The following is a 24882-nucleotide window of genomic DNA, read 5'->3' on the forward strand; positions in this document are numbered from 1 at the left end:
ACATTTAAGTTTTGCTTATGAAGCCAGCAGGTCATGGTTTGAACATAAGGTTTCTCTAGGTATTATCTAATGTTTTAAATTGAAATACAAAATATGTATATTATAAAATGTCTTTAAAAAAATAAATAATATTATATACTTACAGTATATAATCAAATTTAAAAAATATATATATTGACACTCTACCTGAGGAACATAGTCATTTATACAGAATAGTTTTTCATAAGAAAGTTGTCATGGTTTCACAGCCTCAAAAGATATTTAAAACTAATATAATTGGATTTAGAAGAATTTGAATTGTGTTGCATCATACTGTACAAGAAGCAGCCAAAGATGCAATAATGCAGCAATTTATTCTCCGTTTCTGAATAAACTGTCCATCCTTACAGTAAACAGTAAGTAGTTTTTAGTAGTAGTAGTTTGGTGGATTTATCTGCTTTAAGGAAAATGTGATTGGTGCTCCACTGTTGGCTAAATGTCAAGGTGTGGTTCTCGGGGTTAAGACTACGTTGATATACATATATCATAGGTTTTTGCATTGCAAAAATTCAACGAAGTTGCAACGAAGCATCTTACTGATCTAATATTACGATATTTCCAGATCTGGCAATTTGACAGAATTAAAAGACAGTACATGCTTGTGTGACTTGTCTGCATTTAAGGACTCACACACATTAAAAAAAAGAAAAGAACTGTGAATAAAGTTTAATTTGGACTTTTTACTTGATGCTGCTTGCACAAGAGCCACTTCCTGATTACAAGAATCTATACTCTCACAAGTGGAAAATAACCAAATACCATGTGTTTCACTGGTCTAAGAGGAAATCCATATTTAGGTCCTAATACTATAAATGTGAGCTCTTTGTCGGAAACACAAGACGTTCCTATTGGGTTTCAGGTTCAAACTTATTTCCACAGAAAAATACTATGACTTAGAATGAAAGCAGCCATTGTGCATACACTTAATCTCTTCAAAATAAACACAAATATTATTCAAAGGTTTGACGGGATTAATGTGTATATAGAGATTCATATCATTCTTGCCACGCCATATAGACTTAAAGCTTCATCCACTATATGTTTAAGTAAAAGCCTCTACCAGCTCAGTGTCTAACTGTCTACACAAAAAAATGGCTGCTTAGTTGCATGTATTATTTTTATATAACTGCGTGAAATAGCTGACTGTGTTTCATCCAGATTCCCATCAGCTCACCACCCAGTGTGTGAGTCTCGCTCCCTGGGGAGTTTCTCTACTCCTCTCCTTCCTCTTTTATCCCCTATTTTCTTGTGTATGTAAACAGAAGTAAAGCATTTTGGGCTCCAAGGCACAGCATGATGATCAAACAGTGTGCACAATCAATGACTTTGAAGAGATCTAACATCCCTTATAAATGTATTTCACACAGAAGGAACAGCAGAAATGAAGAAATTCACTTCTGGAGCCAATGGCTACATGATTTTTGTCTTTAGACTGAGCAGGGGGGAAAAAACGGAGAGCAAAGTTTAAGAAAGGAAAGACTTTTTCTTGCACTCTACACAGTGCTAGCTCCTTGTGAGTCTTTGATTACATGGCCGAGCGACTCGAGGCCTGTAAGCTTTAGAGCAGGGAGGAGTCAGTGAGAAAGAAGAGGAGCTCGGAGAAGTTTCACCAGTGTATGTCTTGTGTCTCAGATGTAAATTGTTCTCATCGAGTCTGATTTCATACAGCCTAACAGAAGCCAACTAGACAAAAGACACCTAGAAGCCTCAGTGTGTGTTAACATCACCGTTTTCTTTCATTTCTCTGTCTGTTGATATGGAGTTAAACTGTGAATTTGATAACAGCCATGTATAAAGCATGTTTCTAAAAGCCTAATATGTCAAAACCCACACACAAAAACTTCACACTTAAGCTAAACACTCTTCTTTTTCATAAGTCTGAGGGTTTAAACACTTCACAGCAAAAGCAAGTGAAGATTAGATGAGAGAAGACTTCCTGTTCTTGGTGGCGTAGCTGAAATGAAGCTTCCTGTCACCAAGTGTTAAGGTAAAGGCAGGCTTGTGACATCACTTTGACTTGCTTGACTTGAAACCAGAGGCGAGAGTTAGGGTTTGGGTAACAAGACCAGGAAGCTGCGTCCACTGATAAGACAGAAAACGTATGTAGTTTAAAATAACGTGTTTTTTAAAAACCTTATTTCTCTCTTAGAATTAAGTTTAGCTTTGGTTTTCCGTGTGAATATCTGCCTGTTGGTCCCCACTAGGACTATACTGTATGGTGTGTGGCCGTACACACCCTAACTCCTGGATATGGCAGGTCTCTGGGGTCTCAAGATCCTGCTGCTCTGTGCTGGGATCATCGCTTTGGCCAACTGTAAGTAACTATCTTTTTCTTCTTTAGGCATTAAAGAAAAATAAATGGTGTTTTATGAAGTTGTTTCCTTGTGTCTTTCATGTGAAAGTCTTCAAGAAGAAAAAATATCTGAAAATGATACAAAACATGAGTGATAGCCAACTGTAGGTGACAAGGTCTTTTATTCTAAACTCCTAACTTTGCTGTTTTTGAAAATGTAGCATATGATTGATCTTGTTTATGAGAACATGTAAATGCTTTCCATGCCTCAGATAGAGACATGAATCTGTCAGAGCAAACGCTTGACAATTTGCTCCTTTGTTTTTAACTAGAAAACATCACCACACAAAATAAAATAATTTAAATTAAAAACTGAGGGCAGAAATGACAAGCTACAGTATATCATGTCTTTGAGCTGTGCCTCCGTTTGTGCTACTTCACGTTTCTTAAACTTTCCAAACCCAAGAACACAAGACATTACAGCGCACACTTGTGATGTGAGAAGCTAAAAAGTGACAGGTTTGTGAGCCCCTTTGGCAAAAGAATAAACAGTTATGTTCAATCAAAGACGGTTGTTAATAAGAATACTCGCTTTAAAACGTGTTCTTTCATTTGGTACAATGCTATGGGAATTTTTGCAATTTCTGTTCTGCTTGACATTGTGTGTGTGTGTGTGTGTGTGTGTGTGTGTGTGTGTGTGTGTGTGTGTGTGTGTGTGTGTGCGCGTCTGTGTGCCTGTGAGTGTGATCGTGCAAGTGTGTGTATGTGGGTGGGGGGGTTATGTCTGTCAGAGATGAGAGGATTTTTCAGGGTGTGTCCCTGCAAGCTCTTCACTTCAACCCTAGAGGCTGTGGGTGTTATGATACACATCTGAGTGTGTGTGTGTGTCTGTATGTGGGGTTGTGTTTGTGTGTGTGTGTGTGTGTGTGTGTGTGCATGCATATATGCGTGTGTTAAGTCAGACCCACCTTACTGCCTCTTGCATCACTCAGAGTTCTGCTACTGTTCAGCACATCAAATAAATTCAGCTATTTTCCACAAGGATGTCTGTACACATGGGCTGAAATAAACCAGTCACTCTGTTTATTTCACTCTGCTTTCCGTAATGTCAGTCAGGGTCAGTACTTGTCGTTTGTTTCTAACATAGAGTCCTTCTTAGCTAGTGTGCGAGGTGAGTCATCATGGTACACCCCGTCAACATTTCGGCGTTTCTTATACAGTATATATATGTCTTCATTTTTTGCATCGATTGTGTTTTCCATTGGTCGAGCATCGTTTTTTTTAGAATTAAAACACTGCAGAGTAACTCACAATAGTTTATAATAGCTATGAGGCTATGTCTGAAATCATTTTGTATTTATTTAGTCATCTTAACATAATAGCATACAGCCAGTGGTGGATAGTAAGTAACTACAGTTACTCACTTTAGTACCATTCTGATGTACTTTATTTTATGGTTACAGATAACACTTTTACAGTGTTTGGCTTTTAGTGGTAATTGAGTGTTTTTACAGAGTGGTATTGCTTCAGTACTTTTACCCAGTGCAGAAAGAATAATTCAGATGCTTTACTTAAGTAAAAGTACACAGTTAGAAAATATTCCACTACAAGTCCAACATTAAATCCTGCTCAAGTAAAACTATATCAGCTGAATGTCCTTAAAGTATCAAAATCATAGCATGCTGGTTCTGTATAAAAGTGGCCCTTGTGAGGGAAGTGAATACTTTTGACATGCAATGCATATTTGTATAACAAGTATCCATCTTATGTTGTTTTACCACAATATTATATATAATATAAATGTGAGAAGAGCTATCTCCCAACACACAACATATTCAGTGTTAAATCCAATTAAAAACGTTGCTGAATTTGTCCTTCTTTGCTACTTTCTTAAAGATCACATGGGCACCAAAAAAAATTATTTAAATTGACTGGGTGAGAGCAACTGTGGCCCATCAAGATGCAAAAGTATTAAGCTTTCTGTAGCTGCAGGACAGAGATGTGTGATTAAAATGTTGACCACTTCCGTGTTCCATTCTGAGTTGCCATCATTTCCTGGCAGAGAGAGAGCACAAGTATAGGCCTTGAGAACTCACGAAAAATAGGGGAAGTGCAGTGCCAAAATGAAGAAGTGAGGTCAGAAATGTTAAGCATGCTGCACAATTTAAGCTGTGTTAGAGGTGAGCTTGTTAATGCAAAATAGGAGAAGAAAGTGGAGGCAGATAAAAGGAAGCTGATGGTGAACACTGATAGAGAGAAAACTGATGCATGAGAGAGAGATCACTGTGTCGGTTTCTTTACCAAATGTCTGTCAAGTAAATGGATTCAGGGACAGGCGTGTGGGGGCATTTGAGCTCTTATTTTCACACTAAACTCCAACTGCTGTCAACTTTGCACTGTTGAGTTTCTTCTCGGTCGCCCTGTCTCCCTTCCTCTATTTCACCTTCTTTCTCTGTCAAACAGGCCGGGGTTAGAGAATCACACCTTTGTTTCACACTCGGCCCTGAAAACACTGAATAAGAAAGTACCCAAACGACCAAGGAGGCTTCACTTAAAACTAGTTTTAAAAACAACTTCAAAACTTAAGCTGTGGCTGAAACAAACTTAGTTATGAGAAAATATTTACTCATCAGCTACTTGAAATATTCATAGAGCACGATTGCATCTCTCAAACGTTTCACTGAAACAATTCAAACAGTCACCACAAAGTATAAAGTGGTAAAATGTCAGAGTGCAGAGAGCATGCATCTCTGCTCGATATAGTGAAACAAGAGCGCGCCAAACCACATCCTGAGACTCATTGTTGGACTGCCCCCCCATACACTTATTACTCATTGCTCACTGCTATAATTAAAAAGAACAAATGGACAACACAGTTAAGACGTGTTTACAGTAAATCCATTCTTAAAATCAGGATTGTAGTGCACACAGCCAAACTCAATTAACAAGCCTTTTTTTATTACAAGTTTTGATACTAACATAATCTAATAACAAAATACAGAGTTTGAAAAGCACAAAAAAATGAACATGTAAATATTTTTTGTTCATACTGAGTGCACACAGTTTAACTATTATTTTAAACAATATAAGTTGACACTGAAATTTCGAATAACTAAGAACAAGTAAGTGTAGGATTGTTCTAGGTTTCATTGCAAAGCAGGAAACAGCGGTTTGCCTTCTGAAATAGCAAGTGTGGCTCTTTGCTGCATTGCCATAGCAACCAGGTTGTACAGCGCTGCCTCATGGAGAACTAAAGATGAAAATGGTTGCTTTCCTCTTTCTTGACCTGATAACGCTTTGGCCCTGCAAGAAAGAGTTTTATCTGTCAGATAAAGTGAGCACTTTACATAAAGAACACACACACACAACAATCATAGTTTGTTGATGTTGTTTGTTTCTTTTTTCTTTATCTGCATATTCTATGCATTACACTGTACTCTTCTGTGACAAAAAGCTACAATGATTTAGACGTTTTCTCTATTTACAGGCCAAGATCCACCTGCAAATCCAGCAGATCAAACAAAAGCTGGAAATACAACAGGTGAGTGGCAATACATAAATATAACATTCAATTGCTATTATAATGAATACAAAGGTTAATTCTACTTAAGTGGCTGTGTTTGTGCAATACCTTCACCTCAGCCTCCTCTACCTCTCACTCTCTCTCACTGTCCCATCTCTTCATGGATGCAGCAGCCCCAGATCCAGCAGAAAATCATGGAATGAATTTGCTCTTCAAATTGAAATAATGTGCTCTATGCACAATGAGTGACATACATATATTTTCTCACTCTTATTAAGTAGTTTGGTTGACATTGGCCTCCATATAGCAATCCTTTGGTGGAGGAATGTGGCCACAGTTATCCTTACCTACAGACAGTTACTGGATGCATGTATAAAAGATGTATATTGCACTCTACTCTAGTTTGTGCTCATTTCAGAACATTTTACTTTGCCAAAGCAGTATTAAACACTAACGCTGAACGTATATGGTGTGCAACTAATCTGCAATGGTGATTTATTATTGCTTTTAAACTGAGCTAAAGCATACCAACTATGACTGGGTTTATAGCATTTATACTTTTGAGGGCCTAAAATTAGACCCTCCAATCATGGGAAAATATCCCAATGAGGGTACATAGTGTTTGTTCATATTATATTGATTAAGTCATATACAATGATCCCTGGCTTGCTCACCAAATGCAATGTATTCACGTTTTTTTGCTTCTGTGTCTGAAGTGTCTGCAAAGTGAGTTAAGAAAAAAGCCAGATGTCTATACTGATGTTACTCTAAAGGTTGTTTGTCAAGTTATACTGTATCTGAACAAGGATAGGACAGAAAAAATTGAGCGTGACATTCTCTGGAAAATTTGAAAAAACGTGTTTCTGTCTTATCCACTGACCTTGGCTTTATAGAAATAAACTGTCCTGAGTTTGAGTGAGAAAGCTATAGCAACTTGTCATCAAAGTTAAGGTGGTCAAACTTGAGTCCTCATCAACTTTGGTTTAATAATAGTAAGTGTATTGACTCTGTGAAGAAGCTAAGCTAGGTAGGTTGATGCACCGTTACAGGTAATGCTTACTCCAACTCCATTTCCACTATTCTAGCTGCAGAGTACTACTGAGGACGTTCAGCTGATACTGCCTTTCCTTCCCTGAATATAAATGTGCTCTGTGCAGTGCTACTATGGCCTTATTACCTCCTCTTTTCTTGTTAAAACAAAGACATACATAAATGAGGGGAAGGATTTACATGTAGCAACAGCATCTTTGTAACAAAAAGAAACAGGATTTATGTGGTCATCATCATTTACATGTAGCACCCTTGATGAAGTAGGAATTAGCATTGTGATATTGTGTTTGGCCTGAATTTTGTTTTCTTGGAACACGTGTTTCAGCACTCTCACCTCCACGCACCACCCAAAATTCCACTTTACCTTCAACAACCAGCTTATTGGTCACCACCTCAACTCCACGCACCATGACAACAACTACTGTCATGTCTTCAGACGCCCCAACAGCTGCCCACAAACCTACACTCAACTCGCAAACCCTCACCTCAAACTCCTCAATTCAAGCACTCAACACAACTACTGTGTCTGGTAATGTATTTAGCCTCAGTTTACAGTTTTATTGGAAACATCAGCGTTGCATCCAGTGTAGTATTGCCAACACTATATATGCATTATATCAGGTAAGACTATTGGCACTAAAGTATTTCTACTTGAAGGTGACCTCCAGCTTTCTTTCCATCTTACAGACACTTCTGCTCCTCCTGCAAGCACCTCACCCTCACCTTCACCCTCAACCTCACCCTCAACCACACCCTCAACCACACCCTCAACTACACCCTCAACTACACCCAGCAAGACATTAGACTCTCAGGCAAACACCACTCAATCCCAGACTTTACCTCCAAGCACCATGTCAAACACCACCGTGACTGTCACCAAAGGTTGGAATTTTCTCCTTTACAAGTTCTCCATTTGTTCTGTGATTAGTGTTAGTATAGACGACAGTTACTAACACCAGCACTGCTAAGGAGTGGGTTACAAGAAATAAAAAATACAGACACTTGCAAGTTTCTTTGGAAGAGTATTTTAAAGTTTTTTCATCATTTATTAATATTTTGTTGTTTTCCTTTTCTAATCTCATTTGAACGTGTTCTCCAGCCACCACACCAGCCCCTCCACAGTGTGAGTATCAGTATTATTTTTCAAGATATAATACTTTATATACTTCATCTTTACACTCATCTCAATAAACACAATTAAGTAATTATATTGGTGTCCAGTATTTCTCTCCAGCTATTAAAGTAGATTTATACAGGGAGTGTCCAGAGTGTTTGAAATCTAAGGAGTATGTTCAACATCTACATGGAGAAACTGTCTGAAATTCAAAGATCATCATGTGGTTTATATTAACTAGAAGATAACTTGTGATGTTCTGTAGTTTATAACTCTGTTGATTTTGTGTGCAGGTTCTTACACTGTCAAAGCCATCAAGTTTGGCTTCCAGATTGACATGATGACCTCTACCACTGGCAACTACACAATAAACATTAAAGAAAAAGACGGTCCAAAGACTGAAAAAAAGATCCACCGTTCATTTCTTCTTTCAAAACTCAACACATGAAATCAAAGACCTGAAGCCCTGTACTGAATATGAGCATAATGTGTCATTTATTGATAGTGCTGGCAAAGAAACATCCTGTAACCGCACTGAAAATAAAACTCGGACCAATCAAATAAGTGAGTAAAGATAATTTATTGAATTTCATCTTACTTTCTTTTAAATTTAAGAAATGAGACAGACAGATTTCATTTAACTTGTGTTTTTCAGGTGAAGGTGACATTACAGATGTAAGCTGCATGCCTGGATACGTTTGTTACCAGAGTGATTGGGACATCAGCTCTTCTCTATTTTCATCAAATAATATTCCAGCTGAGAAATGCAGAAAAAACAATACAGCATTCTGTATCAAACCTGGTTACAATGACATTTGCACAAATTTGACTACAACCTTCACTTCAGGAAACTGTTCGGGTTCCTTTGGCTTCACCAGAAGCATCACTGTTGGTATGTACAGCAGAGTCCTCATGTATTTTTAATTACATTTGGTGCAGACCTTATTTCATCATCTTTAATGTAAATGCTGCTTTCTTTTTTCACAGATTTCTTAGATCCTAGTGAAATAAAACAGCCAGATTCAAATCATCTTCCTGCAATAAAACCAAAATTACCTCCAAACTGCAGTAATCTCACCATTGATTACACCTGTCAGGGTAAGTAGAAAGAATAGAAGTAAAAACAAAATGACCAACATTATGAATGGAATTATACGGGAATAGGTAGAGGCAATTTGCCACATTAGATGTTCAAGCTGTGGTTAGACTAATTAAAATGACGATGAAAACCAGTTTTACTTTAAACTGAATCGCAATCGTCTTTTGGTCTAAGATGAAGTCAAGGAAATACTTTGTGCACTCTGTGAGTCAGTTGAATAGCATATTTATTTTTGTATTTATTTGCTTGAAAGTGTCCACATTGGAATCTAAAAAAAAGATAAGTGCTCATTAGCACCAAGATAGAAATGCCAGTTATTGCAGAAATGCTTTCATCCTTGTGTCTCCTCAGAAAATGGAAACCTCAATGACACCAAGGAACTGTCTGAGCTGGAGCCCTTCACAGACTACAGCTGTACTGGTCAGATCAAGGAAAACCACGTCACCATTAACAACACAACTCCTTTCAACTTCAGGGTTAACTGTGGTATGCTAATATTCATTTTACCTCAGTGCAAAAGATAAAGATAACTGCTCCAGTTCCTCAGTTCAGTGTTACAGATTTATGATGTGTTCCAACAGATCTTACATTAAACTACATAAAGAATACTACAACCAATACCTCCATTCATCTGGAATGGAACACGACCAGTAACAATTGTCAAGGTGTCCTTCCTAATCTAAAGAAGCTCTCTTACGACTGCAGTTGTACTCCTACTGACTCAAATCATGAACACAAACCTACAAGTGAGTACAGTTATTTAAAATAACTTTGCAGTAATGCACTTTTGGAGATTATTTACTGGTCAGTTAACCTAAATAATGAAATATACTGTGGACAATTGAATCATCCACTGTGCTACATGCTAACTCTTTAGCATGCTAAGTGATGCTAGGTGTAGATAACCTGAGATTGGTGAAGATGTGACATGACATGAAATATGATACATAAATAACATTGATTGTTAGAGTTTGATGTCCTTGTTTCCATAAGAAGTAAACAAGGTCAACAAATGTTAACAGCTAAAAATTGCTACATGGTAAATGATTAGCACCTGGTTGTTATCTTAAGATCCTTTATTAGTCCCACAGCGGGGGGTTGATTGATTTTGTTTAATTTCATTTCCATTTTATTGTCACTAAATGGAAAAGTTGTCTTTCTTGTCTTGTTATTAATGTTACTACTTGTTGCTAATGAAACTATGTTGCAGCTAAAAAACTACCATCAGGAGGAACATGTGATATTACTGGACTGGAACCATTCAAATATTATACCTGTAAAGTCCAACCCAAATACAACAACAACAAGGAAGATTTCAACCCTCAGACAGTTAGACAGAAGACTGCGAAAGGAAGTAAGTGTCTAAAAATGTTTATTTCAGGTGCCCTTCTGGTGCCCCCACTGCATGCAGCTGGTGCCCTTTTTGTTCCACCACTGACAGTCAACAGCTTGACTAAGGTTTTGTTTTTCACATATTGTTAAATATCCAGATCGGACAACTGTGTGTAAAGTAAACATTTTTATGAAACACCGTTTTAACATCATATAGCGTTAGAACAGTTTCAGTCTGTGAGGCGCTGTGACTCAAAAAGCTCCTGTACAAGAAATGTAGATACTAAATGAGATTTGAATTTGGAACATTAATCCAAGATTTACTATAATCATTTATTTAATTATTATTCAAGGAAATTATAGTAATTTTAATTTTAGATGTTATTTGTTCTATTCATCATCATTATATAAATTATGTAATTGATCCTATTGTTTATTTATTTAGTCTTTTATTTAACAGATGGCGTTAAAATGCTGATAATTATTCCTTGATATCAATACACCTCATGGAGGCCTACAATGTAGGAACATTGCTCTTCAAGTCATTATAATGAATAATGAATAAATGTCAATGTAGCTCCAATCTTGAAGTACAGTGGTTATTGTCCGTGTTATTCTCTTTTACTAGGTGAGAAATCTACCAGCTTCACTCAGTTCTGACCTGACTGATGAATTTAAAAAACACAAGAATTTAAATACTTGTTCTTCTTATAATTATATTGTTTCCTGCTTTAACACCTACAGTTTCCTTTTCATGTCCATAGCTTCATTGTAAGAATGACTCAATTGTTCTATATGTGAAGTACATTTCCAGGATAAGACTGACATCGTGCCCAATATCAGGAATTAGTAGGAGCAAATTACACATCCAGCTAATTTAAATTGTTCCAGTTGTACTGTATTGTGTGAACCGTTAACTTAATTTAATATTGTATGTGGAGTTTTCTTTTGCTAGGTGCAAATGTTCCACCAAAACAAGTGTCTTCCCGAAACATTTTTGCAGAGCCATTGCTGCGTCCAGGGCTTAGCGCTGCCCAAGGCGATTGTGATTGGTTTAAAGAAATGCCCTGTGGAGATAGGTCGGGCAATGTGAGACTGGTTTAAATTGAACTAAAAAGTAGAATTTAAAGTGGCTATTTGTAACTTTCAGTTTGTGTTGATTCTAGCGGCCGCTTTGGACAAACAGAGAAGTGTTTTAAGCATCGTTGAATTTCGAGTGTTGCATACGGTAACTTAGCCTACTTTGGATGTATTGTGAGCTAAACCAGGTATCACTGTCACGAGCCAAATCATTAAGAGTTTATTGTAGCAACTAAAGTAATAATAATATTGATAACTTAGATTTATAAAGTGCATTTCATGAAACCCAAGGACACTTTACACAAGTACAGGAGGACAAGGGAAATGAAAAAAGGTGGGCCAACACAAACACAGACTGAAAATAAATTAAAACCGGGCACTAAATAGTTGGCTACCGACTCACAACCACATTGCACATTGTAAAGTTATTTTATGAATGAAATACCACAGCAGATAATGTCTACAATTAAAGTAAAATACAATTAAGCCTATATAAAGAAATCTCCTGCTACCTTTTAGTTTTCTGGATACTCACTAACACAGGCTTTTTCTGAGTCATACCGAAATCTGTGACCCATCACAACGTGTTACCGTAGAGCCAGTCTACCTGCCGTAAATCATTTTGTGACTTCAAAAACTATATAAAAATAGAATTCTGTTCACTGTAGTCTTGCTTGCTGTTACAGCTCATATATGATCATCAGATGACAAAATGACAGTCTCAGAAACATTTAAAAGTTACAGATAGTTACTTTAAAAGCTGTCATTGTTCATCATTTAACAACTTATATTAAAAATATAGAATAATAAGTAATTTGCTGATCTTTTTTTACTTTGAGTTTACTTTGAATACTTTTCAATGCAAATTAAATTTATTTTGCTTTTCACATTTTGTTTTTATATTATTTCTGACAACCAGGACAATCAATACAGCAACACACTAATAATGCTAATCAGTGTTTAAACTCCTGTTATAGCAAAATAAAATGTCATTGTAAGTGTGGGAAAGCATTAAGTGTTGTATCTAAATGAAAATGTTTTGTTTTTCTTCACTCTCTTACAGCACCAGAGAAAATAAATACACTGACGGTGAAAGTTACAGAGAATAACGTGATAACAGTAACCTGTAATTATGGAGATATCAAGTTTAACGGACCTCCGATATCCGTCACTGCACATCTTCTTTATGGTGGAAATACTCAGAAGGAGCTGACAAACAAACAAGAATGCGATTTTGTATTCGCAGATCTAAGCTACTCAACGGAATACAAAGTAAAGGTTTGTGTAATCCTAATTTTTGGTTTCACAATCTGATTATAACTTTATTCCTTCATATGTTCCTGCAACTCAAATTATGAATTTTCTTTGGTGCAAGTGTTCTCTGGGCTCAAAATCGGTCAAACCGTTTGGCTGAATCATGGGTTTTCCTGATCATACTATATTTAGTCTTTGGGCACATGAGACCTTTCTACTTATTTCATGTGCCCAAACACCATATATAGTATGATAAGAAAATGGCTGTATCTCAGAGACTACAAGCAGCCCAATCAGGCATTTAGTAACTCAACAAGATGACTATCAAAAACATGCACACATATGCAGTGTGAAAACAAATCATATGAAGACATTTAATAAACACAATGTAACCGTTTTCCCTCATATTTTTTAAAATCCTGACATTGACTAATTGATATGAGTGTTTTGTCATGCAATCTAAACATTTTAAAGTTGTACTGTTAGATACTTGCCCAGAGTATTTCTGTAGCAGAAACTTTAGACCAATCAGAACAAATGTTGTGGCATTTTTCCTTATCGTTCTAAATATCATATTTGGGCACAAATTAAGTGATTCTTTTGTGTTTTCAGGTGACTGCTTTCAACGGAGAATTTCTCAGCGACCCCTTCATAGAATCTGTTTCCACTCGCTGTATGTGACGTTTTAATTAGTGCCACAAATTGTCTCATTGTCCACTTAAATCCTTTGACACATTTTATTTTGTACACACGTCCACATATACATTGTATCTTTAACATAAATGCCAACACTTTTTATATATGATATTATTTCCCCATTATTCTACAGATAATGACAAAGCTGTCATTGGGTTTCTGGTCTTCCTCATCATCGTCGTGTCTGTGGCTCTGCTTTTGGTCGTCTACAAGATTTACATTCTGAAGCGCACAAACTCCCAGTAAGGATCCGTCTGCATCAGTTTGACGTCACATTGCTTCTGTTTTTATTATATTTTATTTGTGTGGTTGTTTTATTTTACACAAATAGGCTAGGTGATTCTACTGTTACCACAATACCTTTCATTTATACTACATAAAGAGCACTATTATTGCATTTAGACAGACATATCATTATTACTCATAAAACTCTTTATGTAGGCCTTCTTTTTCCATTCTATATTACATCCAATTTAAATTCTTTGAAGCCAATCTTCACTGTTTTATTTCTTTTCTTTTTTCCAGTGACATGGGTGAAAACATGATGCTTATCTCAACAGCAAGTGAGTAAACTTTAGATTGCCTGTTTTTTTTCCTTGATTTTGTCTTAAACCAGATGATCATGGCACTCTTTAAGTATGTGATAAATGGCACCCACATGTAACAGCAACTGTTTTTAAAGGATGTATTATGTTATGTCCAAATATGCAGATGTATTCCTTTCTTTCTAGTTATATAATTTAGAAACATGTTTCTAGGTAAATAATTCATAAAAACAGAAATATATTCAAATATTTACTATACTGCAATTTGAAATACTGGCAAGTGTTACATTAGTTTTATTACAGTATTACATAGTTTCTGCTGGCTGGTTTGCTGTTGTAGATGATGAGGAGAACTTGCTGCCTGTCGAGCCAATTGCAGCAGAGTTACTGCTGGAAGCCTACAAGAGGAAGCTCGCAGATGAGGGAAGACTTTTCCTGCATGAGTTTCAGGTACACTTTATATCTGTGTGTGTTTTTAGGGAACTATATTTTATATTTATTGGATGGTTGTGCATGCTAAGGGCCACGGCCAATTATAGATTAGAAATAGTGTAATTGGTACTCAAGAATTGCTGCTTGGTCTTTGGCAAATGACATAATTTGTTTCTGCTTTCAGAGCATCCCCAGAATCTTCTCGAGGTACAGCGTGAAAGAGGCCAAAAAGCCCTGCAACGTCCCCAAGAACCGCTATGTGGACATCCTGCCATGTGAGTCTGACATGAGATGAAAGCACTTACTAGATATGTAATGTGTATTTTTTAACAGTAAATCAGTTAGTATAATAACTTGTAACTCGGCTTGTCTGCACTCATAGATTTGGCTATAATGTGTAGACTATGGCTAGCCTGACGTGGTCATACTCAGATTCTAGTCAGAATGTTCTTCCCGACCTTGAATGTTGTGGGCGGGGCTAAGTTCGGCTGGCATCCAGGCTAGACTGTGGCAGCTATTTCTTTAATATCTCTAGTTGTATTAAACGTTTGTGGGAAATGTTGCAAATTAGTGATGGATTAAAAAGTTTCTACGTCAATGTATGATATGCCTATTATATTTCAGGTTCTCTCCATGAACAGCTTCTTAATTGGATTTCTCATTTATAGGACTGTTAATGTGTCATCTGCAATAGTTTAATTCATCTATTTATTAATTCATAAATTTTCTGTCTTGAACCAGATGATTATAACCGCGTCCAGCTGACCACCGGAAATGGAGAGACAGGATCAGACTACATCAATGCCAGCTTCATTGATGTATGAAAAAGATCATACTACTTTTACTATTACTGCTGCAGTCATAATAATTATCAAACATTATCAAGCTACACACAAAATTAGTCACACACATTAGTCATGTTAAATGGCTATGTTTTGGCCTCATGATCCCTCTCTGATAACACCCCTAATTGAACATTACCTTATTTCCTGCTGCAGGGGTACAAGGAATCCAAAAAGTACATCGCAGCTCAAGGTAAAGCAAAGTTATCAAATACTTCACTCACTCACTCACTCACTCACTCACTCACTCACTCACTCAGTACACTTGTGTTATGTTTCTGGTTGATACTAAGTGTGTGCATGTCTATGTGTACAGTATATACATTCTGTGTGTGTTGTAGGGCCGAAGGACGAGACTGTCAGTGACTTCTGGAGGATGGTCTGGGAGCAGCAGTCCTCTATCATTGTAATGGTAACACGCTGTGAAGAGGGAAACAGGGTAAGAACAGGAGTTTGATCTTTTTTAGTTGACTTTGGTTATAATGTTATAGTGGTAAAAAGTGTCCTTTATGTGACTGCAATAAAAAAATTGCTTCCCATAACTGACTGACTTGAGTCTGTCAGTCACTTAAACACACTCACATCATAGCTACTCTGTCACATATACTGTATCAGATATGGACAAACCCAAAATCCACACTCATGTGCAGTCTGTGGTCTGATTTGTTGGAGAACGTTACTGTTTAATCTTTAATCCGCTTTTAACATGCATCAACATGCCGTGTAACGGATGTATTACTGAAAAATTGGGTTGTCCCTCACCCCCTCTCTCCTCTCTCCTCTCTCATGTTGCAAACAGGTCAAGTGTGCGCAGTACTGGCCCTCTCCAGACCGGGAGACAGAGATCTTTGCGGAGTTTATAGTGAAGCTGATCTCAGAGGACCACTGTCCAGATTACACCATCCGCCGTCTCAGCCTGACTAATGTGAGTCTCGATTACATTACAGTGCTTTTAATGTGTGTGTCTGTGTATAATTGAAGGCCATTATATCTGTCCATCTTTATCTCAATAAATATACTTGATCAAATCATATAATTATATCTGTGTTCATATATGTCTTTGTGCATGTTTGCATATAATCATCTTTGTGCCTGTGTGTGTTTGTGTCTGCAGAAGAGGGAGAAGAACTCAGAGAGGGAGGTGACCCACATCCAGTTCATGAGTTGGCCGGACCACGGCGTCCCAGGGGAGCCACATCTGCTCCTCAAACTGAGGCGGCGTGTCAATGCGTTCAAGAATTTCTTCAGTGGCCCCATCGTCGTTCACTGCAGGTTGGTACCAGCTCCCATTCGAGGTCAGCTGACATTCACTTGTATTTGTTCCAAATATCAAAATAAACAATGTTTAATTTAACAAAATTGTGCATTTGCTAGTATCTTCCCATCTCCCATTGTTTCCATTCTTCTTCTATGGCATGCCAAACCTGGAAACACATTATGTGCTATATATCAGAGCTGCATTCATTTCCACTGTACATTTAGTACATATCACAGTCATACCCCTTATTTAACTTATTGGTTTATTGTTCATTCTGTACATCTTTTGATATATATACAGAAGATATCTTTATAAACATGTGCTACTGTTTGCATCAGGGCAGATGCTAAAGAGTATTTAGTTGTACTTACACGTACTGTGTGCAATGGCAGTAAAGTTCATGTTTATATCCATGTTATGCAAAACTGGACTCCTATTAGGGGAAAGTCTGACTGGATCACTTTCTTTGAACGTATGACCAAAGTCCTCAGACCCTCTCATACCCACAGTAGGTTTCTTAAAGTCTCTTTTCAGGCACACATCTGAACTTGCTTCATTGCTTCTATGGCTTCTGAATTGAGAAAAACAACTACAACAACAAGTCATTGTGAATCAGGTTGACTCATCAGGCCATTTCCTGTCTCTATTTGCTTCTAAACTATTGCTTGACTTCCCCTTTACCATACTTGCCAAAGATAGACATGTTGTATATTAACACAATGTTATTATCTCATGTGTAGCGCGGGAGTCGGCAGGACTGGCACCTACATTGGCATCGATGCCATGATGGAGGGTCTAGAGGCGGAGGGCAGAGTGGACATCTACGGTTACGTAGTCCGACTACGCAGACAGAGGTGTCTAATGGTTCAAGTAGAGGTAAAACATGAATTTAGTCAATCATATTTTAGACCCAGTGTGTACTTCCAGGTGTGTGTCTCTCATTAGAGCTAAGTTATGTTAAGAGTGTGTTGACACATGGAAGACATTTGACTCCAGTTCTCAGTGTGTGTAGCCTACTCAAAGTGCAAATATAAATATAAATATAAATTATTTATCAATTTATTTATTAAAAATCACGACACATCATGAGAGTCTATAATCATTTTGGTGGCGCACTTCAGGTCCTAGCTTGACTTTATCATTCATTTGCAGCTATTACACAATACATCTTTACAGTATATAATACACATGGCTAGTTTATTGAGTGTGAGTGTGGCGTGAAACTGTGTTCTCTGGAGGTTGTGCACAGTATGTGTATGAGCATGTGCAGTACATGCTTTGTGTATATTTGTACATTTAATGCACAACATGACTAAAGTTATTGTTTATTCCAACGTCTATCAAGTTTCTGAACTCCAATAGTAAATCTTAGCACAACAGAGCAAAAGTGCAATAAATACACCAGCCATTTTTGCACTTCACACTTTAATTATTACAGTTACTACTTAAGATGTCGTATTGTCTATACAGTTGTATGTGTCCTTCTTTTATGTCCTAAGATGCTTTGTTGATCTTATGTTTATGTTTTTGTGCTTTGTTGATTTAAGAATGTTTTTTCTGTTACATGTTTGTGTTGTGAAGCAACAGATTGTAGCAATATGTCCAAGACAAATTTCCCCTCTGGGAAAATAAAGTGTATTCTATTCTATTCTAACATATTTAGAACACCATCAGTTTTGATGAAGAACACTTGGAAAGTTGACACAGTACAAAAGCAACATTTTGTTTATTCAACCTAAACCAATCACAGAGAAGGAGACAGATATAACAAGTTTAGGATGAGTTACATAGGGATTTGTAACCTTGTAGAGACCTGAGATGTGGATTGTGTAGCTCAGTAGATGTTTGTGTATTTTTTCTATCCCCAAACTGTATATCCTTTATTTTTTTAAGTACATTTGTCCTCACACAGGCCCAGTACATCCTGATTCACCAGGCGCTGCTGGAGCACAATCAGTTTGGAGAGACTGAGTTCACTGTGTCTGAGCTCCACAGCACACTGAGCACGCTCAAACAGAAGAACTCTGGCAATGAACCCACCTTAATGGAGGAGGAGTTTGAGGTATGGCACTTTTCCTTTTTCCTGTCCACCTCTTAGGATTAATAAGGAAGAAATGACAGATGTTAAAAGTCTTTGTCTTGCAATTCAGAGACTCCCATCCTATAAAAACTGGAGGACATTCAACACAGGGATCACAGAAGAGAACAAGAAAAAAAATCGCTTTTCATCTGTCATCCCATGTAAGTATCATCTCAGCGGAGGGACAAATAATGGTAACACTTTATAATAGCCCTCATTAATAAATGGAAAATTGATAGTAAATTAAACTTGAGTTAATTGTTATTTTACTTTTAACAAACAATGAAATGATAATGTATTATGTTTCGGTTGTTTTATCATTCGTGTGATATAAAAAAATATTGTTTATACATTTAGATAGATCAATGGTTAATTATTATTCGTAAATCATCTATTAACATTATTTGGATGGCTGTTATACAGTTATAACTTTATATAGTTACAACTAAGGCTTATAATAATTAGTTAAACATCAATAAGTGGTTTATACAGTAAAGCATCAAGTAACAATTTGGCCCAATTAAATCTTTTTTGGGTGATCTAAAAAATAGATGATTTAATTATTTGTGCACTGATAATACCAATTTAAATAATGTTTATAAATGCTTTAAGTATAATCATCACTAATAGCCATCCAAAATATTTTTAGTGACGGTTTACAGATCATTTGGTAATCATTAACAAATACTTATATATATATATATATATATATATATATATATATATATATATATATATATATATATAATGTTATGATGTGTGCAACAATAAACTGTTAAAATAACATAAATTATAGCATTACTAATACCTGTAGTGTGATGTTGTGATGGCTATAATAAAGTGTTACCCAAATTACATTTTACACTATACAATAACTATAATATATCTGTGTATGTACACCATGTTTATAGTGTACATGCAGTCATACAGCAGAGTGAATATGTTTAATTTCATTTGTGCCTCAGATGACTACAACCGAGTGTTGCTAAAGGTAGATGAAGGACGCAGTCATGATAGTGACCCCAATGAGGAAGATGAGGACGAGTCATCAGATGAGGAGGATGAGGAGTCCACTCAATACATCAATGCCTCCCACATAGATGTACGTTATTTCACTTTCACTTTCAGCTGATACTAACCTGTTTCTGCATACCTCCAACATTAACCTCGACGTCCAGGCCAAAGAAATCAGTGTTTTGTTAAATTGACTCATGGCAAACTGTGTTCCTGTTGCAGCAGGTGCAATCTCATGAATTCTGAATTAGTTTTCATCTTTCATGTAGCCAGTTGCATTTTAAAACCAGTCTAATTAAATTTGTACTATTTGTTTGGATTGTGTACAACAATAGACGTATGTGTTTTCTTGCCCACACAGGGTTACTGGGGCCCACGCACCTTCATCGCAGCACAGACTCCGCTGCCAGACACCATGGCTGACTTCTGGTTGATGGTTTACCAGAAGAAAGCATCTACTATTGTCATGCTCTCAGACTGCAAAGAGGGAGATGAGGTAGAGTACCATAATGTTGTATACTTTACATATAGAATACACTAAACATGCTCTTGGTGCAAATATGGTAAATCTACTTGTTTTCTTGTGTGTCTTCTTGTTTGCAGGAGTCTGACTGTGTCTACTGGGATAAAGACAAGAAAACATTTGGGGATTTTGAGGTGGAGGTGGCAAGCACGGACACCTCCCCAACTTTCATCAGCCGCAACATGCTGATCCGTCATGTCAAGGTAACACAACAGCAACCTACTCACAAAGTCTGCTCTATTCCCATATTTATCACTATCAGCCTGTGGTGTGACTGGTCATTTCAAGCTGTTTTAAACCCACACCACTCCTGTCAACAGAGGAAAGAGAGTCGGCCGGTGAAACATTTCCAGTTCCTGAAGTGGGCGAGCAGCGATCTTCCACAGAGTCCTCAAGATCTCACGAACATGATCAAGGACATAAAAAACAGCTCTGGCAGCAGCAAATCACAGAGGATCATGCACGTCGTGGTCCACTGCAAGTAAGACAACCTCACAGAAAATGTCCTCTGGAAATTTTAAAGTGCAGTATGTATATAACCACAACTATCCATAAGAAGCTTTCAAAGCTCAATTTCAGGCCTTTAATCTCTTTTGGAAGACAAAAGCTCTTCACTCACTCGAGTTTTGGGGCAGACCCAAGTTGTCATTCCTATGAGGTCGCTCTTAAAGAGCTTGATAAAGGTTACAGCTGATTTGACCCCACTTTAAGCTGTACAGTGGCATGCCTTTTTTAATCAAAGTATTTATAGAAAAATACTGTCAGATTTTAATTTTAGCCTTCAACATTTGTCAGAACATATTGGGAGACGCTAGGCTTGTTACATTCAAACAAATCACCAATCATACAACATCATCATCATTTATTTTTATTTCATAAATAAAAGGTTAATATCTTACTAAAAATAGGTTTACAGTAACAAAGGTTAGCGGATCAATCAGAGTTGTGGTGTCACCTCATTACAAGGAAGACGTGTATATGGTTCTCTTCTGTGTGGAGTTTGCATGTTCTTTCTTTGAAGAGACTAGAGACACTAAATCATCCCTATAAACATGATTGTATAATTGGGCCCATATTTCTAAAACTTCTAAGAATTACATTTAAGAATGCTCTAAAGAGACGATACAGGAGTTAAATAAATTCTTAGCTGAGTCAGTGTGAGCAATAAAATACATTAATAAGCTACACAGCAAAGTGTAAGAGGAAGCTTTCATGATTCCAGTAATCACAGGTATGAACAGAACAGGAGTAGCCAATCAACATACAGTATCAAAACAAGTTTCAAGTTATATTCATTTGTGTGAAATCCTCAACATATCTAGTAGCAATTAACTACAGCAATATAATATAGTCATATTATCTAAATATATAAATTGGGATGATGCTGCAGCCTGCTATAAACTGAAAAAGGTGTAGTCAACAGAATTAATGGGAAAAATGACAAAGTGTGATCTTAACCTGTGTATGTGTGTGTGTGTGTGTGTGTGTGTGTGTGTGTGTGTGTGTGTGTGTGTGCGCGCCCCCTCTCCCCAGTGATGGCTCGTCCCGCTCTGGGATTTTCTGTGCTCTGTGGAACCTGCTGGACAGCGCTGAGACTGAGAAGCTGGTGGATGTTTTCCAGGTGGTCAAAACCCTACGCAAGGAAAGACAAGGGATGCTTTCCAGCCTGGTAAGAAAGAGGAACCCAGTATCTTACTGTTAGCAAAAAGTTTCACTTCTTTAATGAGAGTGAGAAGTATTACAACACTTGACTGGTCACTGTCAATCATGGACAGATGATGTTGTACCTCCTGGTATCTGTTTATAGTTCTATACTGTGGTAGTTTATACCAAGAGATAAATGTTTAACATAATGTATTTTACTTCACCATCACCACACCTTAAGCCTGTTGAATTGCTGTCAAAAATGTAATTGAGTGTCTTAGATTAGAATGTCATTTTGAAGAATTAAAGGATGAGTGAGCTTTAGTGAGTATTTACAGCAGCAGGACGGTATGTAACTGATTCAAAATAAACTACAGTGCCCATGTTCATCATAATGAAGGAACATGTCAAGCAGTGAGACTGTGCATATCATTAATGTGTTTTTTATAGATTTTGGACAACAATAGAGGTCTATGGCACATATGAATCAGCTGTAGTATATCAAGCTTTGGCAACAGGCAATACTTGTGAGAAGGATACATTAATTTTTTGTTTTGGTCTTTTTGTGGCATTTGTTGCCAATAAGAAAAAATATAGAATATCACCATTTGTATCATTTAAAATGAATGCTCTTTTTTGTATATTGTTTAGAAAGTCTACAAAGAAAGGTTCACTCTACAGCTTAGCACTATATCTTTTATGTTTCCACTCAAATCTGTCTGTGTCTTTTACAGGAGCAGTACCAGTTCTTGTACGACGCCCTGGAGGGAGTCTTCCCTTTCCAGAATGGGGAAGTGAAAGCAGTACAGGCCTCTGCAGCTGACTCTGTCCAGGTTGTCAATGAAACCAAAGCAGCAGAGCAGCCAACCGCGGAAACGGCTAAGCAGCCAGTCAGCACTACCACGAATGACCAGCAGGAGGAGGCAGAGAGCAGTCCTCTTGTGGCTGATGGAGGGAAGAAAGACAAAAAAGAGGAGCCTGAAAAAGTTTCGACAGAGACAACACCACTGGAGGACACCAGCAACAGTGCAACTGTTACTGTGGAGGTCTGAGAGGGCTGGCAGCTGGATGGCTGTGCCTTTTAGATTTGGGAATAAGCGCTTCAGCTGAATGCTTTCTTTTAATTACTTTATGAATGTATGAACATTGTTAAGACAGTGTTGTTTTGGTTGAGATTTGTTAAAGAATTTGATCAAATATTTTAATGTCAATGTCCAAAAATATGATTTAAATTAAGTTATAAATATTTTAATAGAAAAGGGTGCAAATATTAAGTTCTGTGAGAAAACTTTACTAGAAATGCTGTTGTCAAACTAGGGGCCTTGGTAAGAGACATCTCACAACTACATTTAAAATAGTTGTTGTTTTATATCGCTCTATAAATGCATTTTGAGTTTGAGTTAGTTTTAGCATTTTTATTCTTCTTAAATAAGTGGATGCTATCGAATGTTAACATATCTATATATATATAAAAATCTGGATATTTGTTGTTAAATTCAAAATTTGTTATTTGACCCTGTGTCATTTCATTAAAAGTTACAACAAGACTCTTATTTATTAGCATAATAAGTGTATAAGTATTTGCTCATTAACATTGTCATTTGAAAGTTTTGTTTTTTCCATGGATGAACTATATTAGGTGGATTTACCAAGTCCGTAACATATTTTACAGGGCCCCAAAACCCCATTTACGCATTCAGCTTCTTACTTTTAGCGATGGGTTACTACATGAACACTTTCTGCCAAAGTTAGTAGTCACAGGGACAATTTTGATTGGTTCACATGAGAGATGTCAGTGCTCTTCCCACTGGTTTGATGTGGGCTGGGCTCTGTTGGAAAAAACAAACACTTGTGCTCATTAAAAGATGTGACTGGTAAGAAAACAGTGCCCTAAAGTTAAAATAAAGGTGGGCTTCTGACCAAAGGTTGCCAGTTTGATTCCATTTGAGCACCCAATAACATTAGACTTCCAAACATCCACCAATGGAGTGCCTTTGAACAATGGACTCAATTTTAACTGTTTAATAGACTGTTGTTTAACTGGTAACCAGGTGTTCTAAAAAAAAAATAAATAAAAAGAAATGGTCCCCAAACCCACCCTAGAAAAGGTTCAAACAAAAAGGGCACAAAAGTCACTGAAAGGTTATATGAGTAAAATTGAAATATAAAATATGATATAAAAGACTGTGGAGGACAAACTGTTCATAATAATTTACTTTGATAACATTTAAAATCAGCTGTTTGTGTAATCATTGTCAAAGGCAATCAGTTACGAAATGTAAGACACACAAAATACAACATGAACAGATTCCTCAAATTTAGGACAATCATATATACATCCATCCATCACATGGAAATGATGAGCTTTTGTGAGCTTGAGTTCTTTGATACAAATCTGTCACATTTCTCTGATTCTCTGATCCGAGCTGTATCTTCAACTGATTCAGTGAATTCCCTGCTACAATTTTTTTTAAATCTCTAAATAACCATCACAAATAAAAGAAAATACATTGTATAAAAATAATCTATTTATAAAAATTATCAAATTCTGTTGAATCAAAGAGAAAACATGTGCTTTTTCACTCACACCTCTGATTCTATGGAAGAGGCTCAGAGGTTTGTGAACATTATAAATACCTCAACACTCAGCACTGAGAAAATGTCGGCTTATGTTATAACAGACACAAATTATTGTGCTTGTCAAAAAAACAGTTACAGGATTTGCTTCCTTATGCCGGCTGTCTGCCTGTGGAGTTACAGCACAGATGTTAAATAGACACAGCGTTGTGATGAATTGATTCAGTCAATGCGGACATCAACAATACTTCATATCAAAAAATACAGTTTTATACTAATATAATGCTATCATATTAGAGCTTAAATTTACTTGTCATGGTAAAAACAACACTGCAGAATAGCGTAGTTTTGGTAGGAAATAATTCCGGATATGTATTAACAATAATTCATTCATTCAAGTATTCTAGCACAGACAGTCTGTCTATCCTAAAAAACGAAAAAAAAAAATTGAAATAATTACAATATATTAAACAGCTGCATACACGAT

The 24882-nt window shown here is 36.8% G+C and overlaps 1 protein-coding gene across 1 annotated transcript; it reads left to right on the forward strand.

Annotated features, from left to right (window-relative positions):
• The first annotated feature begins 2047 nt into the window (after nucleotides 1-2047).
• Nucleotides 2048-23371, forward strand: ptprc (protein tyrosine phosphatase receptor type C). The gene is given in 32 exon segments (XM_028586872.1): nucleotides 2048-2353; nucleotides 5820-5873; nucleotides 7231-7434; nucleotides 7593-7787; nucleotides 8005-8028; nucleotides 8313-8407; nucleotides 8409-8583; nucleotides 8675-8911; nucleotides 9007-9117; nucleotides 9470-9604; nucleotides 9700-9864; nucleotides 10329-10472; nucleotides 12594-12808; nucleotides 13397-13457; nucleotides 13614-13722; nucleotides 14006-14043; nucleotides 14366-14475; nucleotides 14642-14732; nucleotides 15199-15275; nucleotides 15456-15492; nucleotides 15641-15738; nucleotides 16099-16224; nucleotides 16414-16571; nucleotides 17298-17433; nucleotides 18470-18619; nucleotides 18708-18798; nucleotides 19603-19739; nucleotides 20013-20147; nucleotides 20255-20377; nucleotides 20495-20655; nucleotides 21708-21843; nucleotides 22553-23371. Coding segments are annotated over 32 exon segments (4110 nt in total). The 5' UTR covers nucleotides 2048-2289; the 3' UTR covers nucleotides 22871-23371.
• Nucleotides 23372-24882: the final 1511 nt, after the last annotated feature.

The sequence above is a fragment of the Perca flavescens genome, chromosome 9 (genome assembly GCF_004354835.1).
Source record: "Perca flavescens isolate YP-PL-M2 chromosome 9, PFLA_1.0, whole genome shotgun sequence".
Taxonomy (NCBI): Eukaryota; Metazoa; Chordata; class Actinopteri; order Perciformes; family Percidae; genus Perca; species Perca flavescens.